Consider the following 10,486-nt stretch of genomic DNA (forward strand, 5'->3'; position numbering starts at 1 on the left):
TACACCAAATCTTTCCAAAACATTACTTTTCTGGCCCTCCCTTCTCTTTTTTTCAACTCGACATTTCACAAGTTAACTTGTTCTGCCCGTTCCCAAAAGCATTTGGCACGGTATAGTTTGGCCCTAATGCCACATAGCCTAAAATAATGAAATAAAAAACGAATAGATAGAAATTGCACAAGAATGATACATTTCTGGAGGTATTGTTTATCTTTATTCAACCCGAACTTTATCCAGACAATATTTCATAACCCTAAACCCACCCTCCCCGCTGGGACTGCGGGTTACGAGTGTTGATCTACCCACTTGTTTTGCAACGCACACTTTCTGACACACTCCCAAGTATGCAGTTCCCATACTTCCAAGCTTTGGCTATAAAGGCCCAGACTTCTGTAGAGGCAGATTGTTCCTATGGCACTAAACCTTGTATTTAGCCTATAATATAACTATAATACCATACAATTGGCATTTATCCTACAATCAATACACTAGATATCATTGCGACTAATTAAAACACAGGTCCTTATAGAACACTAAAATCTGATAAAATCTACGTTTCAAGAAAATTACACTTTCTTCGCGTGCACACGTGACATCATTCAATAAGGTCATGCGCACATCTGCGCAGGTTTATTGCGGTATCTCTCTATTTGTTTGCAACTTCAGAGAGTTCAGAAATCAGTTTATCAGAGAATGCGTTCTATTCTCGTTGGCTACGTCGACATAATGAGACAGTGAACTGGAACGTGTCCAATTGCGTAAAAGAACTACATTTGTATTGACAGTTGATGAAAGTAACGAGGAACAATGGAACAGGTAATGAAATTCGTGATGATCTATTGCTGCCCCTATTGATCTGTTTGCATATCTGTTGGATGTTGTTATCTTTGCTCTTTGCAAGGTCAACTCGCGATTTATCTGAAACTGATTGCAGTTGGTTTTCTGTCTGCACAACAAACAGTATTTTAGTATACTATGAAACAACTGAGTTGTACATGTTATCTGTTGTACCATCCATGAACAACTGGTGCCTTATAATAATTATCCTTGTGTTATCCATATAATTAGTTGAATGCACACTGTTATATGCTGAGGTAGAAACTGTTATTACTTTCAAACAATTGTAGCCTGTTTTTAAGCATTGTTAACTAATCACTATAGTGATCTCATTGATCCTAGGAGGGACCAATCAATGTCAAAGCTCTGAGGGCCAAGTTTCAGGAGGAAGCCAGAGCCCAGGCTCAAGCCCGGGACCAACACCGACCTGCCATTGCTGAGAAGCCCAGATGGCTCCCATCCACTGTTCCTGGGGAGCAGGAACAAACCTGTCATCCCCAGGATGGAGCCCTGATGAGCGCCATCCACTCGGCTGTGGAGAACAAACCTATCATCCCCAGGGTCATCTTTAGGGATGGGACCAGGGTGTCTGGGGGCAAATGGCCCGTCTCCTTCCCTGCACTTGTACTGCAGGCCATCCCACCAAAACCACCAACACCACCACACCAGAACCGTCTCCACAATGGTGGAAGGGACTGCACAGCGACAGCCAAGAAGTCTTTCAAAGACCGCCACCTGCCTCTCGTACTGCCTGGCCTGCCTTTGAAGGAGCAGAAAACCCATTTGCCACCTCATAAAGAGGTCCCACCTCCAACAAAATGCAAGAAAAAGGGTATGCTGCTCCACCACCCCTTCAAGTCAACCAAAGTCTCCAAGGTTGGTGGCGAACCTGCAGACGAGCCTGCGTATGCTGGTTTGACCACCAACAGACATTCAAGAGCTCCAGTAGAGGGGCTTGTGATGGACAGAAATAAGGCTGAAGATAGGCTGCCACTCCAGATGGAGCATTCTAGCACAGAGTGCCCAACCTCCAGCCCAGACATCACCATCACCACTCCGTCAGAAGGCCCAGGTGAAGACTTATCCTCTATGGTTAGTGCAACCCAGTTCTTCAGCACGTTGGAGAAAGGCAAGAAACGGTTCTCACCTAAGCACCTGTTGGTGTACGCCAGGCCCAAGAGCCTGCGTTCCAATGGGGTCCATCTCTCAGACCATAGCTCTACCATGGACAAGGGAGTTCATCTGCCCTCTACAGATTATGAGAGTCATGCCCCAGAACATGACCTTCCAGCCCCTTTGCCTGTCTGTCTCCCGCACCTCCCTTGTGTTTCAGCTCTGCCGTTCAAGAGTAATGACTCTTCCCGCAGTAAGTCATCTCAGATTCAGAACAATTTTGTGATGTCATTTTGTATGGTCATTCTCATGTTCTGCTACAATAGTGTTAGAGTTAATGAGGTATGATTGCATAGTTGAGATACAATTGCTCTCTTCATTTTCTTAGGACTAGAGACTGCATCAGAGAAACAGTTTGGCCGGGATAGAGCAGAGCTTCTGCTTGTAAAATCTGATGGACTTCCTCCTCATCCAGCCAGGAAACTTCTACCTGACCGGGGGTCTCTGGGACCTTTGCCGATGAAACCTCCAAGACCTCCAAGGGTAGATCTCAGATGTTACCACCCAAACACAGAACATCACAGAGGTACTTTCACTTCTATTTTCGACCAGTTGTGGTCAATTCCACTAAGTGACACTGACTCAGATTTTTCACTTTAAACTTAAAGAATGTATGTTGATGTAATGCAATTTACTTCAAAGATCATTTGATGTGTGCTGTTTATTGAGCTCAAGTCAAATGTCTGTTTTGTTGTTTTGCTTGCAGAGTTGACTTCAGCGGTTGAACCTGAGACATGTGAGGATCCACACTCTGAGCCTCCATCCATTGCTAATCCTGAACTGGTTGTTCCAGAGTTTCCAGACTTTGAGTTGAATTCAGAACTGGAAACTGCAGAAGGCAATGCATTTGACCTTGCAGCTCTAGAACTAGAAGCTACAGAATTTGGAACCCCTGAATATCCAGTAGATCTAGACTTGGGGGTTCCAGATGTTCTATCCCCTGAATGCGAGTTACCATCTTGTGAGCCTCCAAAAATTCCCAGCTTCGACCAACGAGCCCTGACCCTCAGCAGTCATGATCTAGTTATTTCAGAGTTCTTGGCTCAAACATGGGAGTTTCCAGCTTCAGTTCTAAAACCTCAAGTTGTTTCTGAGCTATCTGCTGAAATGGTACCTGTTGAACCCTCATTCACAGAGGACACTGACCATGACTCCGCTTCGGTTGAATTTCCTCATTCAGGACTGATGTTGAGGTGAACTGCTTGAAAACTATCTTATTTTTGCTAAATACTATAGTCTGCTGAAGTGTCTCACCAGGGATTGTGTGGGGACAAACTACTGAGTATTTGGTGTAGTGAACTTAAGTTTAGCTCTGGGAAGTCCGTTACTCCTCTTTACACCTAACCTCTGAAATGTCCTCTCTTCTAGTGTCTGTCAACAGGAGAACTATTATGAAACCTGTGATAATGTGTATGAAGTTGTTGAGAACACTGTCAGTCAAAACTCACACAAACGTAAAGGCCCACCAAAGAGTAAGACACTACATATGTTTAATTTATTTAATTGAGAGCCCATATCATTATACCAGTATCTATAACATTAAGCCATTTTTTTTGATGAGCTATTTACCTTTTGTCAAAGCCTACTCTAATTCAAAGAGGGTGTGTTTATGATTTGTTCCAAATGTTATGTTTTTCAAATTCTCTTCTAGATCCTTATGGGGACCCCCATCCAGTGGTAAGTGACACAATTTTACTGCAGAGTTTATTTCGGTAACTGAATGGTTGGTGCTGTTGTGTATAAAACATGTTTCTTTGTTTTCTGTTTGTATCTGAAGAAAGAGGAGCCTCGAATGCACATATGGCCCCGGAATCCATGGTATGTCGGCTCTAAACGATGGCCCAATTATTCAAATATTGTAGTTGTTGCACAGGCAAATTAACCATAAGTAAGCCCAAAAAGAGATTGTATTTGAAAATACCAATTTCATACCTTGGATACATTGATACACAATGACACATCTCTTTTTATTTGTGGGTATACCTGGGAACAAATTTCCTTCACAATAATTTTAGCTGAATTCCTGGTGATTTAAAAAAATATATATATTCTCTTTTTTGTGAGTTTACTTAACTTTGGGGGCCAAATCGCTAGTGGGTTGATTTTTGCCAAATCACTAGCTGGCCTGTTGCTGACCCCTGGTGTACATCCCCTCCATATGTATTTGGACAGTGAAGCAACCTTTTTTTGGGGGGTGGGGGTTTAAATGCTGCAGCTAACCGATCGCTGCAGCTGTACATAGTCCATCTGTAAATAGCCCACCCAATCTACCTACCTCATCCCCATATTGTTTTTTATTTACTTTGCTGCTCTTTTACACACCAGTATCACTACTTACACACCATCATCTGCTCATCTATCACTCCAGTGTTAATCTGCTAAATTGTAATTACTTTGCTACTATGGCCTATTTATTGCCACACCTCCTCATGCCATTTGCACACACTGTATATAGACTTTATTTTTTTCTATTGTGTTACTGGCTGTACGCTTGTTTATTCCATCTAACTCTGTTGTTTCTGTCGCTTTGCTTTATCATGGTCAGGTCGCAGTTGTAAATGAGAACTTGTTCTCAACTAGCTTACCTGGTTAAATAAAGGTGTTCTCAACTAGCTTACCTGGTTAAATAAAGGTGAATATATTTTTTTTAAACATGGAGGATCATGAGTAAGTTGTGAAAAGGTTATGGAGGCACAAAGATCATAACGCCCATAAAATCCTAAACTCTCCTAAACTCCCCTCCCCATTATTGGTAATGGTTAGCATGATTTGTTGTAACCTTCTCACACATCAGACATTATTCATGATGTTTCTTAATCTAGGAGTGTTTAGAATCATCCCATCTACTCACTTGTAAAGAAAGTTGTTGGTCATCGCCGTTCAGTTACTATTGGGCAAAATATAACACAACCAACACAAACTGAAAATGCATCAATGAGTTTGTAGTCACAAACTTGATGTAATATTGGTCCAAACATTAAACCTTTGACTACTTTAACACCATATAAGTGAAATTGTCCAAATACTTATGCCACCTTCAAATGGGGGAACTAGAAACATAAAGTGCCTTAATTTCTAAATGGTAAAACAGATGTATGAAAACACCTGAAAATACCCTGAAATAAAAGGTGACATTCTGTACTGTCGCCTCATAGGAAACTTCATCTAAAAGTATAGAGCCACATTAAAATGTTGGCTTCACTGTCCAAATGCATCTGGAGGAGAGTGTACATCATGTGCACAGGTGTGTTTGTCATCTCATGTCTCACTGTTGCTTCAATTAAAGGGATTCATCAAAACCTCTCATATTTGGTTCCACTTCATAGCATGTTGTCAGTTAGATTCATATAATTATTCTATTAACATATTGTTCTCAGTAAGGAAAAACAGAGCCCTGAGAACCACGAGGACAAAGATCAGAAGAAGAGAGAGAAGCACCGCCTCGAGAAGGAGAAGAAAGAACAAAAGGAGAGGGAGAAAAAGGAGAATGAAATGAAGAAAAAATTCAAAGTAATTCTGAGCTTGTAGCCTTAATGAGAAATTATCTTACTAGCTATCAGTTTAAAAGTTGCTGTGTCATGGGTATCAGGCTCATAGGTCAGTCTTGTTTTGTTATTTTGAGGGTCCAGCTTTATTTTCCCATAGATCAACACGTTGACAAACCAATATTTCAACAAGCTATCTACCATGTTGACCTAAAATGTTCCAGGATAATAGCATTCAAATTTGCATTCCAACTACTCAATTGTGAAATTTGAACTTTTGGATCCAAAATGGCACCCATTAACATTCCCAAAACACTCCACACCAAACAAAGTTTGCCAAACTATGGCGCTGTGGTGACTGTAATGTCTGTGTTCAGGTGACAGGCCAGGAGGAGGCGATGTACCATGCCAGGGTGACTGTGGCCAGTAAAGTGCGTAAGAATGACCTGCCAGTGAAGAGTGGTGACACGGTTAGCATCATCCGAACCACCAACTGCCCCAAAGGAAAATGGCTGGCCCGTGACGCCAACCACAAATGTGAGTTTGTCAATGTTGTATTATTGTGTTTAATGGCCTTGGGGGGGGGTCAGAAAGAGTCTCCCAGTAGGAGTTCTGATTTTTTTTTATAAATACATTCTTTAAGAAGAATACAAAGATGAGGGAATGCTGATATTATAACATTAGGATTAGTTTTTCCCTTAAGGTCATCAGAGTAGATGCTTTTTGAATATGTCACAGGTCAGGAAAAACTCTGGCTAAACTGTGGCCCAAGTTATTATCAGGCTTCAGTTCTTCACTGCTCTGTTGCTGAGTGTTTTTCCCTGTTTTGATTGTTGACTTTTCCAGATGGCTATATCTCTGTAATGAATGTGGAGCTGAATATCAAAGAGATGCTGGAGCTCGGGAAGAAGGCTCAGGCTGCAGGCCGAGGAGGCACAGAGGGAGATACCATCAGCATGGGGAGCAGGTACACAACAGAATGCAACAGTCTATTGTTCAGTACTATACATCAATTCCAAACATATTTTGTTGTACAGAGAAATATTCACTGTTCTTAGGAATAAAAAAAAAAGGGAATGCAAAATGAAAATGTAAGCATGTTGCCATAGTCAGGGTATTTGTATATTTTATTTACTCACTCCCTTTGGTTCCGTGCCCTTCCTATTCTGTCTCCATTATATTTTACAGATCATCTAATCATCATCCCATGCTACACAGCAGCTGTAAGTCATCTTCAACATGCTTACAGCCAGTTCTGTGTAAAAACTGCATGATTGATAATCAACTGACACATTGATAAAGTATCGTCTGAGGCACGTTGAAAAATCTGCCTACATCTACAGAGGCTTGTAGTTCTGCAGAAGCACACCTGATTGATATAACCCAGAGTATTTTTATCAGTTGGCTTTATGATAGTAAAGGAATTCCATGCATTTTAGGCAGCAGGCCTGCAGTGTGGTGTTGTGCCAAAGCCCTTCCCATTGGCTATGGTGGGTTTGGTGGTTTTGTAGCCTATCATGCTTTCTCTCTCAGTCACAGATGACGATGAGGAGTGGACATTAGACGAAGATACCCTGTCCCCCTACATGGAGAACCGGTGAGACTTTCTACACTGTTTGGGAAGCAGTCAAGCAATCCCATTTGTATTTGTAAAGCCCTTTTTTTAATTGTCAAGTGCTTAACAGCAGTGGTTCTTCATTGGTTTTGCCTCGGGATGTGTGTGATGTGTGTGTGTGTACACACACAACATTTTTGTCAAAATGCAATCTGGAAAACAATTGACTACAAATATGGCATTCAATGTAGCAATTAAATGGCCAGAGAAGAACATTTCCACCTTTTTTTTCATTGTCAATAATTCCATTTTGCCCATATTCTTGTAAAAAAATGTTAGTAAGCTCACTTGTTTGACTACAAAATCAACCAAATCCACTAAATAGTGCTGCTAATAACTTGTATTTTCAAAATACTGTGATTTGAAGAAACCTTTCTCAGAGATTTAAATGACTTTCTACCTGGTCTTTGTCATTTTAAATTCAGGCGAGTATTTTATTCATCCCCCCAAAAAAATTCACACACTAAAATAACTGCTGTAGGGCCTGCTGAGTGGCTCAGTGGTCTAAGGCACTGCATCACAGTGCTAGCTGTACCACTAGAGATCCTGGTTCCAGTCCAGGCTCTGTCGCAGCCGGCCGCGACTGGAAGACCCATGGGGCGGCGCACAGTTTGCCCAGCATCGTGGTCCTTCTGTGGCTCAGTTGGTAGAGCATGGCGCTTGTAACGCCAGGGTAGTGGGTTCGATTCCCGGGACCACCCATACGTAGAATGTATGCACACATGACTGTAAGTCGCTTTGGATAAAAGCGTCAGCTAAATGGCATTTATTATTATTATTATTATCGTCCGTGTTAGGGGAGGGTTTGGCCGGCAAGGATGTTCCTGTCCCATCGCACATTAGCAATTAGTGTTTACTCCGACACATTGGTGTGGCTGGCTTCGGGGTTAAGCAGGCGTTGTCAAGAAGCAGTGCGGCTTGGCTGGTTTGTTTCGGAGGATGCACGGCTCTCAACCTTTGCCTGAGACAAGACTGTAACTACCAATTGGATACTACAAAATTTGGGATAGGGAAAAAAAAAAACTCCTGCGACCCCACCAGTTAAATCGCTGCTTTACAGTTCACTTTTGATTCGGCTCAACCATGTTATCTCCACAGAATTTTTGTATAGATAATAACTTTTGAAGACTCCAATGTACTGTGTATATAAATTAAATAATTTGTTTGTTTGTTTTTCTAGGAAAAGCTGAGCGAAGGACTGATATATTTAATCTGTTTTCTTATGTATTCTTTAGCGTTCACAATCGGACTGTCTCAATGCCTGATATGCGTGAGTAGGATTTTATATGGTGTATATATCCATATCTTTGAAGTTATAGATTCAATTTTTGTTTCAGACGTCTGGATTAGAGAGTGTACCTCAGGTCTTCATTCTACTGCCCATATACTTATGGCAGACCATTTCAATCACGCCTTCAAAGACTCCTTCAAAGACCACCATAAAATGACCCTCTCCCCCCATTTCTACTACCCCCTTCACCCTCTTTTCATCCCTCTCTCTCCTGTCCCCTCTCTCCTGTCCCCTCTCACTGGCAGTCTGCAGCCATGCTAGTGCCCACCACACCCTTAGTGATGGCAGCATAGAGGACCGCCACACACAGTAAGGCTCTACTTTGTCTTTACTGTGATGCCAAATTCAAATGTTATTTATGCAGCCTTTTCTACCACAATGTATCACAAAGTTCCCTAACTTAGTAGTTAATGGTTTCTGCCTTCAGAACCAGACATGAGGCTCTTCAGAAGTTAGCCATCTTCTTTCAGAACAACAAATCTGGCATCAGTGACACAGCAGAAGACCGAGTGCCAACCCCTACAAAGTACAGTACAGTATTTACAAATTGCATTACAAATCCTCACTGCCATCTTTCTATTCCATTATTCTAATTTTAAAACTCTTTCACTTTGTCTTCTGAAGTGCTGAAGCGCCAAGTAAGTAGCTGGAAACTGACTTCTCTATGGCTGGGTTTGCTATCGCCTCGCATGTCACTGTCATTGATTGTGGTGAGTTTGAAAAGTAAACTCTCACTCCAGCCAATGTTTGTGGGACTTTATGTTTTTGTCCATCTGCAGGCTTCCTATGTGTTGTGGAGCCTCCATACTCGTAAGTGAAGATTGTGTGTATATTTCATGCATTATCCTCATTGGTCTTAATAGCCCTTGAGGTAGTAGTCTAGCTTGGACCAAAATGTATGTACCTGTTTTCTATGGCAGAGACCAGGAAGTGCTTTTTGCAGATTTTGAACTACTTCCCCCTCCAGTTCTATATGCAGATTTCCTGTGACAGGTCAGTACAGACTAACACTAATGGCGCAGGGGTTTTCCCTGGTCAGATCATTATGGCCAGGAAAAACTGCACTGGTCCTAAATTCTGAGCATTAACAAACTCTTTCTCTGCTCTCTAGCTTCACTGACTGAGAGAACTAAAGGGGAGCACAACAGTTTCTTCTCCCATGATTGGCTGAGTAACCTGACCGTTACTGATGCAGGCCAGGCAGCCAGCTGACCAACCCCACACATATCACTCTGCCTTGGGCCTGGAGAACATACCATGAACTCCAGATGAACCACTGTCGTTCTAGATCTATGGACTCTAGATCTACCGTTTAGATCCAGATGAACCACAGTCATTATAGATGTATAAAACTAGCTCGATAAACCATTGTCATATCTCAGATCTGTAAGATTAAAAGCATAGAAATAAAATTAATAGAACTGTCTGTATTATATTTGAATGGGGATGTCCATTCTATTGATATGCCTTTGAAAACTGGGCCCTGAATATCAAGTAGTCTCTAGGGTTTTTCCCAAGGGGGGGTGGTATTATTATTATTATTATTAGTGAAGTATGTTTGACCTGATGCCTTTATTTCTCTCGATCACATTTGTTTTGATAGTTGTGTGGCTGCTTAATGCTTTATCCATTGCATGTGTACTGTTATACAATTGTTTTTGTTCTTGTTGCCTTTGACTATGAACACTAAGTAATTCACTTATTTCTGTTCATTGATCATTTTGGCACTACTGAATGGGAAACGATGAAGTAGGTACTCAAGTCTGCACTTTCCATAACACAATGGTGAAATGGTGCATTGTTTTGGGTACAATGCCTTGGTCAAGAGTATGTATCATTATTTTTTTGGCTCTTCACACTTGTTTTGGTCTGTTTGTTCAAAATATCTGATTATGATGTCCAATGTATCACCTTTATGTAAAGCATCAAATAAATGGTCATATATTCTAACAGAGTAACACTTTTTTTCAGAAGAGGGCACGCTACACTGTTGCAGAAACTGACCGATAAAACTTAAAATCAACAGAGTGACTTCACTTCTCACAATGTATCCAATCCATGTAATGGTAACAATGGCTGTACTGA

General features: G+C 41.4%; 1 protein-coding gene across 3 annotated transcripts; it reads left to right on the top strand.

Moving 5' to 3' along the window:
- The first annotated feature begins 576 nt into the window (after positions 1–576).
- On the top strand, positions 577–10,265 carry si:ch211-188c16.1 (uncharacterized protein LOC562677 homolog). 3 transcript variants are annotated; one of them, XM_035760933.2, is made up of 19 exons: positions 577–816; positions 1,180–2,203; positions 2,426–2,536; positions 2,717–3,203; positions 3,379–3,482; positions 3,662–3,687; positions 3,788–3,828; positions 5,388–5,520; positions 5,873–6,032; positions 6,342–6,462; positions 6,684–6,718; positions 7,029–7,092; positions 8,346–8,380; positions 8,647–8,710; positions 8,829–8,927; positions 9,026–9,039; positions 9,181–9,211; positions 9,322–9,394; positions 9,513–10,265. In XM_035760933.2, the coding sequence occupies exons 1-18, from the start codon at positions 808–810 to the stop codon at positions 9,389–9,391; spliced, it is 2,628 nt and encodes an 875-aa protein (XP_035616826.1). In that variant the 5' UTR covers positions 577–807; the 3' UTR covers positions 9,392–9,394; positions 9,513–10,265. The 3 variants fall into 3 exon arrangements, with proteins under 3 accessions (XP_035616826.1, XP_035616823.1, XP_035616824.1); XM_035760930.2 differs by having other exon boundaries at positions 578–816; positions 2,339–2,536; XM_035760931.2 differs by lacking the exon at positions 9,026–9,039 and having other exon boundaries at positions 578–816; positions 2,339–2,536; positions 9,513–9,922.
- The last annotated feature ends 221 nt before the right edge of the window (positions 10,266–10,486 follow it).

The sequence above is a fragment of the Oncorhynchus keta genome, chromosome 23 (genome assembly GCF_023373465.1).
Source record: "Oncorhynchus keta strain PuntledgeMale-10-30-2019 chromosome 23, Oket_V2, whole genome shotgun sequence".
In the NCBI taxonomy this organism is placed as follows: domain Eukaryota; kingdom Metazoa; phylum Chordata; class Actinopteri; order Salmoniformes; family Salmonidae; genus Oncorhynchus; species Oncorhynchus keta.

What these genes read in the sequence shown, in the direction of transcription:
- si:ch211-188c16.1 (XM_035760930.2), top strand. An exon ending in ACGTAAAGGCCCACCAAAGA is followed by an intron (nt 3,483 to 3,661) that starts GTAAGACACTAC and finishes ATTCTCTTCTAG; the next exon opens with ATCCTTATGGGGACCCCCAT. An exon ending in CCGTGACGCCAACCACAAAT is followed by an intron (nt 6,033 to 6,341) that starts GTGAGTTTGTCA and finishes TGACTTTTCCAG; the next exon opens with ATGGCTATATCTCTGTAATG.